Below are 14,163 nucleotides of genomic sequence, written 5' to 3' on the forward strand. Positions count from 1 at the left end.
AGTTAGTTGTTTCACGGACTAGGCCCCCAACTTGTCTGCAAGCTATATTAATGCATTGCACCTTCTCGGGGATATAAAGCATTCACATAATTACCTCGTATCTTCTTTATCGTTCCTAGAAGCTTAGAGTTTACCAATTTGGGATCACAACCATGTACGATGGCGGGCGATAACATAGAGGAGCAACACATCGCCGAGACCATCAAAATGATCGCCCTCTAGCTTGAGAACTTCACATGCGAGCGAGGGGAGGAGCATGCATTCTTAGCGGAGGTGTTGCAATGCCTCACAACACCTCTCTAGCCCAACAACGGCGATGTTGGAGCCTCAACATTGTGACCGTCTACCGCCAGCCTTTCTAGATCAACCACCAATCTTAGGCTTACCATCAACGTTCGCCTCCCTCCCATAACCACTAATATTCTCCTGACCCCCACATCCCACCACCACAACCACCCTTCCATCCTCTGCCTATCATGCTTCGTCCTTCCGCGCACCAACATACGTCGAAAATTAATCTTCCAGCAACATCCTACCACCACTTGCCATCTGCTACTCTCTTTCTTAACCACAGTCGCCATCTTGGTTGCTGGCAAGCACACACCTTGTCAATTATGGCTACACACCCCATCGACCACCGTCCCAACCCTACCAACCCACAACCAGTATGCCTCCGGCTCGAGCTTCAGCAACCTCATGCTTCCACAAGCTTGATTGCCAACTTATCACAGCTTGATCGACCTGCACATGTGGCTGAACCGTTGCGAGTAGTTCTTCTGTGGCAAACGCATGGAGGAAGTCAAAATATTGTGGATGACATCCTATCACCTAAATGATGAGTCATGACTAGGGTAGGCCATCCTAGGAGCAATTAAGGAGGTGTGCCATTTCTGGTTTGGTCCATCCATCCGCCAACCCCCTCGGCTAGCTGGCTTACAATTCACCACCTTGAGACATGGAGTAGAACTCTTTGCCCTTATCTCTCATAACAATGAACTAGGTGACCCCAACTCAACAACATATCTTGTACATGGAGGGGTTGCTCTAGGGGTTGCACACCGACCTCGAGCTCCAACGACCCCCTTGACTTACACACCACCATCACCATTGCAAAAGGCACATGAATATACGCATCTGCAACCTTCATCTTTGACTCGAGTGATGTGGACCCGATGACACACCTTGGGTACGGGTGGAATCCCCTATCGGACATCTCGGCCAACAATGACTCCATTAACACATCTGATGAGTACCCCACCACCATCACTTTAACGCCTCACCCATGTGGAGATGTTCGAAGGACGACAATAAGGCTTGTGCTACCATTCCGAAAAGCAATATATATCATTTGCCACATTGTGTGTGGCTATTCTACTGGAGCTCGATGACATCACATCGGACAATGTTAGGCGACACCAGCAAATTTGATGAGCCCCAGGTGTCACTGCACACCATTACCAACATTAGAAGCATACGCGCGCCACACACAATGCAACTCTGTGTGCACATAGGGACAATTGTGTATGTCACCTTAATGGGCACATGATCCATTCAGAATTTCATTGATGCCTCAGCGTCTTTGCTTTCTCGTGTCATCTTCGTCATTGAGTGGTAGCGTTTCTTCATCCCTGGCTTGTCGCTCTCGTGTACAGTCATAGTGACCATTTCCACCTTTTCATTGAGCAATCGGTTTTCACATTGTGGAACCATGTCATGCTGCTGAAGACCACTGATCCTAGCCATGATACCTAGCCCATGCTGGCAGGAAGGCATTAGATGCACCTCTTTATCTCTCGTTGCACTCGTTGAGTGTCACGTGCCATGATCCGGATGATTCTTTCATCAACTTTTACATTCATGCTACCGTGACTCGATCGTTTGACTATGTGGTTGAGGTTTACACTTAGTGATGATGTGAGATGAAAAGCAGACGATGAACCAAAGGTGGTATGTCCATGTACGGGTCTACATGGACTAAATATCGCTTCACCTCAGGCCCATCAAAGGTGTCGAGCTGGTTGTCGATCCTTTTGACACTTGCACATGACAAGGAAGACACTATTGTCTTTAGTTGTTGGGTGTCGTATTTAATTCTAAACAAGATTCCATGTAGCTAAGCTTCCACCTTCTTCTTGGTGTGCATGCCATGTTATGGAGATGTAGATTTTCTTGCCACCCTTCAGGAGGTTGCCTCAACGTCTAATGGTCTGCTCTTTGATGATCCCATCCAGCTTGATCGTGTCGAGGACTAATGGGTGTTTGCCATGCGTTTCCCCAGTTCACGCCAAAGTGGATTCCCTCGCCTAGCTTTGAGGACGAGCCGCCATACCCGCCAGTCTATTCCTTTATTTGGTGGCCAGGTGTGCCTCACAAAGAGGGTCAATCTATCTGATCTGGATTGATGGCGTGACGGCCCCTCGTTCGACCACCACCTTAATGTGTGTGATGATTCGTTTTGCCGTCGTAGTTCCTGCCATGATTCTCTGGTCGTCGTAGTTCCTACCATGATTCGGTCAAGGGTTCGTGGCCAGCATGATAGTTGCACGCCTACAGGTAGTCGCCAGAGACCCGTTTCGCTACCTGTCTTGGTCTACCTCACTCCAGTAGAGACGATGGAGGTGCTTCCGAAGTTTCCCAATGATGGCCTCCTACTCAACTCGCTCTCTCAGCCGATGGGTCCACCAGTACCACTTGTGTCATCTCCTACGTACGTTGTTGGGGCCTTGTCTGTCAGCCACTGCCTACTTCCTATGCCATATCGTCCTCCCAGCCAATTTGTGCATGTATCCTTTTTGGAGTGACCCACTCATGAATTCTGGCCTTAGAGTGGGTTGACTCTGAGTGTCCATAGTTTGGTGCAATTTTTTGTTGCATCTATGAATCTCTCACCCACCCGAGAGGGCCTTTTCAAAGCCCATTTGTGTTGTGGGGCAGATCCAAGGTCATGTGGAGCAGCTTGGTCTGTAGGACGGGGCTATCAGGACAGGAGTTTGCTAGAGTTCTGGGACTCACACACGGATGTAGCGGGCCACAACCCAAAAATAGCTCGCTTGCCTCGCTTCGTCAGGATCGCTTAGGAAGGCTTGCACGCTTTCTTCAAAAAAAAAGGGCATGCTCACACACTAGATGTTGTTGCTCTCCTTGTTTACAAAAAACATTACTATAAAAAATCATTTTCTAAAATCTGAAAAAATGGTTAAATAAAAATGTCCATGATTTTCAAATAAATGTTCTTGAACTTGAAATAAGTTTGTGGATTTGAAAAATATTGACGAATTGGAAAAGTTCATGAATTTGGAAAAAATGTTCACATTGTTGAAAAAAGGATCACGAATTTGGAAAAAAAAATTGGGGATTTGAAAAAATTTCATGAATTTTTAGAATGTTATTGAATTTGAAAATTGTTCTTGGTTTCCAATAATGTTGATGAATTTTATAAAAAACATGAAGTTTTTATTTGCTGATAATAATAAAAAGAAAAAAGAAAAAACATGAACAGAAAACCAGCAAAACAAAGAGAGAAGAAAAACCAATCTCAATGTCGAAAGCTTCTAGAAGCTTAACAAAACTAGTTTGGTGCTCATGTGTAGGAGCGATACTAGATGGGCCCATCCTTAGAGCAAGTGTGAGCACTTTCTATATATTGTTATGGATATAACCAACACTATAAGAGCCAAATAGGGTTTCACCTCTAAGGAGCCCACCTACGTCAGTGGGCCTATTATCGAGGTCCAACTTCTAGGTAGCTATCACTTCCAACCCTCGTTAGGCCTATATACCCCAAATAGTCTTGTTGTTAGGTCTAGAATGTGATGCACCATGTTCCTAACCTGAACATCCCCGTTCTGGAAAAAAAACTTGAACATCCCCAGTGACGAAACCATATTTGGTGGGATCCTTCAGTCTTTTGTCCACATATGTTAGCGGCACTAGATATGTATCCCCGTCAAGGATTGACATCTCTGCTTGCTTAAGGGTGCTCATTTCGAAGAGAAAGAGCACTAGGCATGTTCTATTTAATCAGCCATCCCAATGGTAAAGCATGTCTTGGAGCTAACTTAGGGCAAGTTCTTTTGGGCGGCTTAAAAAATAAGTTGTCTCTCCCCAGCTTAAAAATAAGCCGGTCCAGAAATTTGTTGAGACTTCTAAATCAGTTATCCCATAACTAACTTAGAAGCCTCAGTAAATAAAAGAGGCGGCTTATTGGATAAGCTGGGAAGGAGGCGGCTTATTTTTTAAGCTGCCAAAAGAACTGGCCCTTACTAGTGTGTGGAGCGTTGTTGTTGCGGCACTTGTGGAAAGGTTCGAGTAGCCCAAGAGGAGGGTTGATATCAGCGTCCTCGTCCTCACTCACATCAACTTCCTATCTAGGCAGTCTCAGTATTTGGTTATTCTTTTATATTCCACTTAGTCTACCCAACCAACACGATTAAGGTGTTATTAATGTGTGACCTTGTAACTTATGACGATGGGTAGTTGTACTATTATATCTGTGTATTATGTATACTGTACACAAGTCATACATGTGGCACCCCGATCCAGAGGACCGTAATAGAAGCCCACATCAATGCTAGGATCAGACACTAGTGTGTGTTACAAGAATGTTATCAAGAGCAAGCATAAAGAGTACCAACAGTTTATAGGACCACATGTGCTAGAACTATTACGTGAACCATGCTAGCTCCTTATACACGCCTCACGACATCTGAAACCAGATCTAACCGGCAACAACTGAAGCAACATCAAAAGACAGTACAAAAACGTAGTGATTCCGGCCTCACGGCATCTGAAACAAGATCTAACCGGCGACAACAGTACAAAAACGTAGTGATACCGTTCCCACAAGGTACTGACTTGGTTACCAACTAGCCCTTGAATGTAGCATCTTGCCTTCAAGGTGAAGATGTAATGGAAGAATCTGGCACATAAAAAGCTAGGTGGGTACTTTAAATGTATTTGCGAGACAACAAAAACATAGACAAACAAGGCATGGTTAGGAATTTTCAATAATAAAATGACTAAAGGGTTTAATGGGCAATACTATTGCCATGCATTTGTCAAAAAAATAACACGAAGGCATGAAAGAGAACTGATGACTAGGGCATCATCGACAAGATACTTCGCAAGGCATGAATGACTATTGCTATGCTTTTACAGAAAGTTTTTCCACCCACCGCTAAGTCCATCCCTGGTGACAAGATACTTCGCATGGTCGCTCCGCCCTTCCTCGTCTTTTTGTCTCATTATAGTATCTTTCGCTGGAAGTTGTTCTCTCTTAAATTACTCGGGAGACCCTTGGAGAGGAGCAACAAAACATAGCTATTAAGGTCGACGACGCCATGGTCTTTTGTCTCTGAAACCGGAAAATTCATGTGAGTTGTTTAATCAATTGACATGTCATTCTTTCGTGTTATTGTTTTGTCAAATGCTCAGCGGAATTAGTGCCCATCGACCCCTTCATTGATTTTATTATTGAAAATTTCCATATTTTTTCTAGGTCTATACAGTAATAGAGGAAGAGTTTATGACAACCGACGAGGATGTCTAGTCTAAGGAGGAGGGTCCAAAGATTATCACCAGAGTTAGCATCACATCAACTAACGATGATAGCAACAACGACCTAGCAGCCAATGATAATGGTCGGCCACCATTAGTGGATATGGTGAGAGCCCTCAAGCCGAGGATGGTGATTCTTAAGGATGCTCTCAAGACGGTGAATGAGATGGTGGAGGAACTCGAGTCGAGTGAAAGAAGACTATACATGTTGTGCTCAACTCCAGCTCCTCATTCATTGCACGGATAGTATCTTGAGAGTCGTCATCCTTGAACGGAGGACTCTCGTCTTCTCCACTAGCGTTAAGTGAACATCATCCTCGGTTGCTAGGTTGTTGTTGCCATCATTATTCATTGTTTTGTTGCTAACTCTAATGGTAACTTTTGGATCCTCCTTAGAATTGACATCACAGTCAGTGTCGTCACCTCGTACACATAGAAAAATAAGATTTTTTAGTAACAAATAACAAAATGACTAAAGGAATAAATGGGCACTGCTCCTTGCATGCATTTGACAGAAAAATTACGCAAGAAAATCACAAGGCTGATGACTAGGGCGTCCTCGACCTTAAGGCTATGTTGTTCTGCAAAGTCTTTTCACCCACCACTGAGTCCATCCCGGGTGACAAGATACTTCATAGAGTATTTTGTCAGCATGGATGGACTCAGTGATGGCCGGAAAAACTTTGTGGAAGAGCATAACCTTAAGGTCGGCGGCACCCTAGTCATCAATTGCCTTGCATGCATTTGATAGAAAAATAACGCAAAGAAATCACAAGGCAATTGATGACTAGGGCGTCATCGACCTTAAGGCTATGTTGTTGTCTTTCCACCCACCACCGAGTCCATCCCTGTGAAGTATATTCTCATCAGGGATGGACTCAGTGGTGGGTGGAAAAACTTTGTGGAAAAGCATAACCTTAAGGTCGACGAAACCCTGGTCATCATTGCCTTGTCATTCCTTTGTGCTATTTTCTATCGAATGCATGGCAGAAGCAGTGTCGATTAATCCCTTGGTCAATTTATCACTGAAAATTCCTATTCGTTCCTATGTGTATATAGGAAGAGAGGATGAGGTGATGACAACTGATTGTGATGTCAACTATAAGGAGGAGGATGCTCTCAAGGCGATGAATGAGATGGTGGAGGAACTCGAGTCGAGCGAAAGAAGACTATACATGTTGTTGTGCTCAACTCCAACTCCTCATTCATTGCACGGATAGTATCTTGAGAGTCGTCATCCTTGAACGGAGGGCTCTCGTCTTCTCCACTAGCGTTAAGTGAACATCATCCTTGGTTGCTAGGTTGTTGTTGCCATCATTATTCGTTGTTTTGTTGCTAACTCTAATGGTAACTTTTGGATCCTCCTTAGAATTGACATCACAATCAGTTGTCGTCACCTCGTACACATAGAAAAAAAAGATTTTTTTAGTAACAAATATCAAAATGACTAAAGGAATAAATGGGCATTGCTCCTTGCATGCATTTGATAGAAGAATTACGCAAAATAAATCACAAGGCTGATGACTAGGGCGTCCTCGACCTTAAGGCTATGTTGTTCTGCAAAGTCTTTCCACCCACCACTGAGTCCATCTCGGGTGACAAGATACTTCACAGAGTATTTTGTCAGCATGGATGGACTCAGTGATGGCCGGAAAAACTTTGTGGAAGAGCATAACCTTAAGGTCGACGGCACCCTAGTCATCAATTGCCTTGCATGCATTTGACAGAAAAACAACGCAAAGAAATCACAAGGCAATTGATGACTAGGGCGTCATCGACCTTAAGGCTATGTTGTTCTGCAAAGTCTTTCCACCCACTGCAAAGTCTTTCCACCCACCACTGAGTCCATCCCTGTGAAGTATCTTGTCACTAGGGATGGACTCAGTGGTGGACGGAAAAACTTTATGGAAAAGCATAACCTTAAGGTTGACGAAACCCTAGTCATCATTGCCTTGTCGTTCCTTTGTGTTGTTTTCTGTCGAATGCATGGCAGAAGCAGTGTCGATTAATCCCTTGGTCATTTTATCACTAAAAATTCCTATTCTTTCCTATGTGTATATAGGAAGAGAGGATGTGGTGATGACAGCTGATTGTGATGTCAACTCTAAGAAGGAGGATTGTCGTGTTTAGGGACTAGGGGTGTCCTCTTTGTGGTACGACGATCGTCCCCTTTGTGGTTCGGCGAGGGGCTAACACGCTCAAGATCGACTTCTACTCCATGATGATGAAGATGAATTGACACGGTGATTTTTACCCAAATTTAGGATGCTCGGAAGCGTAAAACCCTACGTCCTGCTGGTTGAATTCACTGGGTGGTGAAGCTTGGTGTTATAAAGCGTTGAGCACTCCTTGCCAGGATCTAGCCTAGCTATGTAGTGTCTTCAAATGCCAAGGGTTGAAACCCCTACTATGTAGCCATGGGCCTCTTTTTATATACCTAAGGGGCCACCACATGTGGCTATTATAAAAGGTCATTAAATGCGGTGGTATGTGTTGCCCGGAGCTCTTGCCGGGAAGCAAGGTGCATGTCTTAACCCCCTACTATGTAGCCATGGGCCTTCTTAACCCCCTACTATGTAGCCATGGGCCTCCTTTTATGCCTGGAGCTCTTGCCGGGGAGCAAGATGCCTGTCTTGTCACACCGCTTGTGGTGTATTTGCTTTGACCGCGAGGTGTTGAGTGCGCGGTAAAAAAGGGTGGTGACTCACCCGCGTCTTCACCTAACTGCATCGTGGCAGTGTCTCCGCATGCCAGGCTGCCACCCAGTCAGCCCTATGGACTAGGCCCACCGCCGTAGGCCCCTGTAGCAGCAGCTGTCGCCCAAAAGTGACACCAGTCTATGTGCATTTTGTTCTCTTGATGAACACAACTATCCCAAAAGTGACACCAATTTATGTGCATTTTGTTCTCTTGATGAACACAACTATCTGTGAGGAAAACAAAGACTTCCGGAATACAGACTAAGGGTTCCTTTGATTCAAAGGATTTGCATAGGAATTTTGGAGGATTGGAATCCTTAGGAATTTTTCCTATATTGGTTGTTTGATTCATAGGATTGAATCCTATAGGATTTTTTCCTAAGGAATTTTTTGCACTACTTCCCATAGGATTTCTAGTATCCAGTCAAACCTCTTTCAAAGAATCCTTCATTTTTCCTATGATGCAATCAAACAACCTAAACTCCTATAGGATTGAGATGAGCATGACATTTCAATCCTATGTTTTTCCTATTCCCATGTTTTTACCATCCTGCGAATCAAAGAGGCCCTAAGGATTAGATCTCACCAGAAACAATTGCTTTTCGCTCATTAGATATTTCCATGCTTGCAACTACTTGTACATAGGGGCTACTTCTCCCATATTTGTACAACACATCAGCTATTATGCAAACCATCTGACTATGTAGCCATACAATTGGTTTTCTTTGCACTTTTCAGCTCCACGTGAGAAAGTTGTGCTGAAATGGAGAAATGCTGACTTTGTCCTCGACAACTTCATCAGTGTGCAACACAGGAGTTGTGGGTGAGTCATCTGATTATGTTTGACAGATGACAGAACTTGTTTGCACCAGCTTATGCCATCTTTTTAGTCGAAATACGGGGACGCACATGTGACATGCCTCTTCAAGCTGTGCAAATTGGTGGGATGTTTATTACTAACATGTACTTACTCTTCAAACCCCTGCACAGCGCCGTTACATGTGCTCCAGTGAAGCGCAGTACCCGTCTGGCACAGAATCTATCAATTTTTTGACAGTCTCTTACTTCTCGCCTATAATGCTCTTGTAGTTAACCATATAGATGGCAACCAATGTCAGAAGTGCACCACCGATCTGCTCAGGTGCGAAGGTCTCTCCCAGATAGAGGAACCTGAAAAGGCAAGGAATGCCCAGACCAAAAGTTGAAAACAAACATCGCATTTTATGTTTGTCTAAATTTTATTGTCCAACATATTGCAAGGAGTCTTACCCAAAAATGGAGGCGAACATAGGAGTCAAGAAAGTAAGAGAACTAAGCGTGGTCAAACTACCTACAGGAATAAGAGAGAAGAAGATATGAAATGCTGATGAGAATAAATTGTGGAGAGCTAACTGCATTGAACTGGTTGGAAGCGAACATTGATCTTACCTCTTGTAGCATTGTAGAAGTAGACACCATAGCTGACAGCACTGCCGAATATAGATGTATAACCCAGAGCTACTATGTCACTCCATGTAAGCTCTTGAATGTGTCCATTAAGAGCAGGATCGTGATTAAGAACAGATATAACCAACAAAGGAACCCCACCTAATACCATGTGCTGCAGAGCAATAGAGATAACATTAGCATTTTATGTGGTGTGATGTCAGGCTTGCATAATTAGAAGCAGGAACATATCTAATACTGTGAAAAAATAACCATAATCTGCAATAAAAATAACATACATTCTCTTTCTCCCGAAAAGGGGATAGCCCCGGCCCTAAGGTACATTCTAATGGGGACTATTATACAGTACACACGTTGAAAAGCTAGGTTGACTTGATGCTTCCAGCAAAGGCGGTTCAAGTTTCATTTGGCATTGCAACTCATAAGCATTTGCTCTACGCAGTAAGCCCCACAATAATAAGAACAGTAGATAATACTTGAGTTACTCAGATAGCCTACCAAATCAGCACTCCCAGGAAATATACAGAATCAACTGGCCAAAGCAAACCATGAAAAGAATAGGGGCTGATTTTGAGACACAAAAACAAAAGCATATGGACGGTGCTTTAACGCATGCCACAGAGACCATCTTATAATAGAACGATGGTGTATTCATCTGCAGCTAGCATACCCATCCTGTTGCCATGATTGGATCAGAATACTTTGATACCCAGCGAACCATGATAGTTCCGACCGCCATGCTTTGGGCCGAGAGGAACATCCACCATTCTCCACTCCCCCAGACTGATGTGTTGCTTCCTTCAACTGACAGTGCTGGAACCTAAAGTACATCCAAAGACAATCAAAATCTTATAACGTGCACAATAATAATAATAATAATTCATATAAACCAAGAGTCACCATTGTACAGATTGATATGCCATTTCTTTAGTTCTAGTGTCCCACATAGCAATAGTGGAAAAATATCGACTTCAGAACATTGGCAGAAGGAAATTATTGCATTTACTACTACCATGAGGTTCAGCTTAACCATTTAAACTTAAGTAACTTGAGTCATCGAAACTGTTACGGCCTTACGGGTAGTACTATACCAATGTCTATTACATGTGTGTTTTAAAGGCATCTTTGGTACTTTACTGCTATCCGACTATGCCACACGCACCCTTGTGCAACAGAGTTTTGTGTGTATCCTCATCAAAATAACACATGATGTGATTATGCCATTGATATGTAGGGGTGGGTGGGTGTATCCTCATCAAAATAACACATGAATGTAACATTTTATCATCATAAAATGTCCTACTAACATGTTATTAACTACTGTAATCGTAATCAATATCTGGACGACGAGATACGAGATTGCTTGGAAACATTAGAAATGCATTGCAAAAAGGCAAACCTCGAGGAGCAAAAGCCCAACAACACCCAGTACGAGCCCCCCAGCTCCTATCGCCCCGATAGACTCTCCGAAGAATAGCGCTGCAAGGATAGCAACCGTCAATGGTTGGGAGTCAATTATGACCTGCAACGAGGATCACAGTTCCGTAAGTGATCGTCAGCTCGATGGACCAAAATGGCAAGCCAATTGTTTGCCATCGGAGGTAGAGAACAGCACGGAGAGTTAGCCTTACGCTTCCGAGGCCAGCCGATGTCTTCTGCAAGCCCTCGGTGAGAAAGCCCTGCAAAAGGAGGAAACCAAACCCATGCTGGCTTCAGGAACCGCACAACCACACGCTAAGGATCACGCCTTTCACCTATCTATATCCACCTGGAAGCAGGCGGCGTCGATGAGACCGAAGGCGGCGATGGCGCCCCAGGCGGCCCACCCGGAGGGCTGCTTCCTGCCCCGCGCGGCCGCGAAGGCGACGACGAGCGCGCCCGCGGGGAGCAGGCGGAGCGCGGCGACGAAGAAGGGCCCCGTCTTGGGTATGACCCCCTTCATGGCCACCATGGCCGTGCCCCAGAAGAAGAAGGGCGACACCAGCGACACCCACTCCCACCACTCCCTCCCCGCGAGCGCCGGGGCGACCCCCTCCTCCGCCCCAGGGTCGCCGTCGACGACGCACTCGACGTCGCTGCCCGTGCCCACGCAGTCGAGTTCGTCGGCTGCGGGCGGAGGCGCATCGCCGCCCCCGGCTGCGAGACGGAGACGGAGGCGGAGGCGGGGGCTGGGGACGGTGCCGCGGCGTGGGACAGAGGGGAGAACGGGAGCGGAATGGCGTCTGGGAGTTAGTGGTGGGTGGAGCGGGAGGAGGAGGCGGAAGGGCGCGGCGGTGGACATCACGGCCTGCCGGCCGGCGCTCGAGCGGGGTGCTGCGGTGATCCGGCGGGTCGAAAGGCGGCCCCGGCAGCGGCCGGCACGACGGGAGGAGAGAGGAGCGGCGAGGGTGTGCTTCCCCTCGCGCGGCGTGTCGAGCTCAGCTGAGCTCGCTCGGCGAGTGGGTGGGGTTTTTTCTTTCTTTTTTTAGGAACGCGTGTGGGTGGGTTTCAGTCGATCAGCTCGGTTTTGGGGCTGTATTTCAAGCAGCAGGTTGGGTCGGCCCACAAGTGCCACGGCAAAATTTTGACATTTCACAAGATTTTTTTTTTGATGAAAGAAGGGCTTTCCCCTTCCGATTTTCATTAGAGAAAACCAAGATAGCATCACATCAGTTCCAACCTGACGCTACCATAAGTCTCGAACAGCACCGCGAAAGCCAACAGAGGCCAACAGTCTCCCAAGCCCGGCATACCAGGGCATTACAAAGTTCAAAGATAACCTAGGTAATAACAGCAAAACAACTACTAGAACAGCAACTAAGAAACGGCCACAACATCATCAGGAAGTGGAGTCTTCTGTTCCGCCCAGCCTCGCTACATTGATTCTCCACCCTTGTTTTGTTATGTACACCTTATTTGCTACTCGTTCTAGCAGTCTTGCTCCCAGCTCCAACATTTTTCTTGGTGGCTCCTTTATCTGCAATATTGACCAATCAATTAACCATCGGCTCATCAGTTTGATTATGTAGAAAGGATCATTTATCCTTTTATGTTCAAAAATTATTCCATTTCTACTTTTCCAGATAGCCCAAAGTAGGCCAGATACCTCCAATATCATCATTTTCTTATCATCCCTGTTAAATTTGCCTATCCATTCCCCAAAACAATCCCTAACAGTCAGCGGAGTGGTTTTGAGCCCACATACGCATCTGACCAAACCCCACAGTAATGAAGCTACCGAACAAGTAAAAAACAAATGGTCTATTGATTCCTCTTTACCACAGAAAACATCGTTTTCCCCCTTTCCATCCCTTTTTTAGCAAAACATCCCTAGTAAGATGCTTTTTTATTTACCAGCCACAAAAAAACCTTAATTTTCACAGGCACTTTGGTCTTCCACAAGTATTTTTGTGGAAATTTTAGACCAAGTGTAACTATTTTCCTGTATAGAGACCCCATAGAGAATTTATGATCTGCAGTCAGGGTCCAGATAATTTCATCTCTCCCTCCCTGCATAGTTATTTCTTCACATCTACTTCTTAAGCTATTCCACAATTCCAAAACTTCACCATGTAAAGTTCTTCTAAATGTGAAACCATGCCATCCATTCTGTATGGCTTCATCTACTGTTATATTATGATCAAAACAGATATCATATAGTCTAGGATAAGCTTCTTCCAGAGGTTTATCATCTACCCAAGCATCTTCCCAAAACCTGGTATTTTTTCTGTCACCCAATTTTTTCCTAACAAATTTGTAAAAAATCTCTTTGATTGTCATAAGACTAGACCAGAATTGCGAATCTCCAGGTTTTTTAACTGCTAGGGCTAAGCACTACCCTTTTATATATTTTCCCCCAAGATATCTTGCCACAGCCCCTCCTCTGTTTCCATTTTCCAGAACCATTTAGCAAGAAGTGCAATATTCATTACCTCCAAATTGAGGATCCCCAAACCTCCTACATCTTTTGGCAAGCAACATGTTTCCCATTTCACTAAATGGTATTTTTTTTATATTCTCATCCTCTTGCCATACCAGTCTGGCCCTGAAAAAATCTGCTTTTTTAATGATCCCTTTAGGTATAGCATAAAAGGACATCATAAACAAAGGAATGTTAGTTAGACAAGCTTGCACCAAGGTAATTCTACCAGCAATGGACCCTAGTAGTTTCCCTTCCAACAACTACATCTTTTTTCAATTTTGTTAGTCACACAATTCTAGTGCCTGTTTCTAATTCTAATCTCATCTACAGGCATTCCCAAATATTTGATGGGTAACTCACCCATTTTACATGTCAAAATTTCCTGATACAGCAACTATTTCTCTTTAGCTTTTCCAAAGAGCATCAATTCACTCTTATGGAAATTAATTTTGAGACCTGACATTTGCTCAAAGGCTCCTAATATGAATTTAAGGTTTCTAACACTTTCTATCTCATCCTTAATCAGGAAGATAGTGTCATCAGCATATTGTAGCATGTTAA

At 44.6% G+C, this 14,163-nt stretch overlaps 1 protein-coding gene across 1 annotated transcript; it reads right to left on the bottom strand.

The window, feature by feature from the left end:
• Positions 1-8,837: 8,837 nt before the first annotated feature.
• On the bottom strand, positions 8,838-12,194 carry LOC123181167 (WAT1-related protein At3g02690, chloroplastic). Its single transcript, XM_044593414.1, has 7 exons — positions 11,470-12,194; positions 11,333-11,380; positions 11,101-11,223; positions 10,372-10,521; positions 9,684-9,855; positions 9,525-9,585; positions 8,838-9,425 (listed from the first exon to the last, which is right to left on the bottom strand). The coding sequence occupies exons 1-7, from the start codon at positions 11,980-11,982 to the stop codon at positions 9,317-9,319; spliced, it is 1,176 nt and encodes a 391-aa protein (XP_044449349.1). The 5' UTR covers positions 11,983-12,194; the 3' UTR covers positions 8,838-9,316.
• Positions 12,195-14,163: the final 1,969 nt, after the last annotated feature.

This window comes from Triticum aestivum, chromosome 1D (genome assembly GCF_018294505.1).
Source record: "Triticum aestivum cultivar Chinese Spring chromosome 1D, IWGSC CS RefSeq v2.1, whole genome shotgun sequence".
NCBI classification, from domain to species: domain Eukaryota; kingdom Viridiplantae; phylum Streptophyta; class Magnoliopsida; order Poales; family Poaceae; genus Triticum; species Triticum aestivum.

Bases quoted from the DNA above. Each gene is read 5' to 3' on its own strand.
- LOC123181167 (XM_044593414.1), bottom strand. From the start codon at position 11,982: ATGTCCACCGCCGCGCCCTTCCGCCTCCTCCTCCCGCTCCACCCACCA. The intron at 11,381-11,469 runs GTGGATATAGAT...CTCCTTTTGCAG, and splicing joins TCGACGCCGCCTGCTTCCAG to GGCTTTCTCACCGAGGGCTT. The intron at 9,426-9,524 runs GTAAGACTCCTT...TTGCCTTTTCAG, and splicing joins ATGTTCGCCTCCATTTTTGG to GTTCCTCTATCTGGGAGAGA.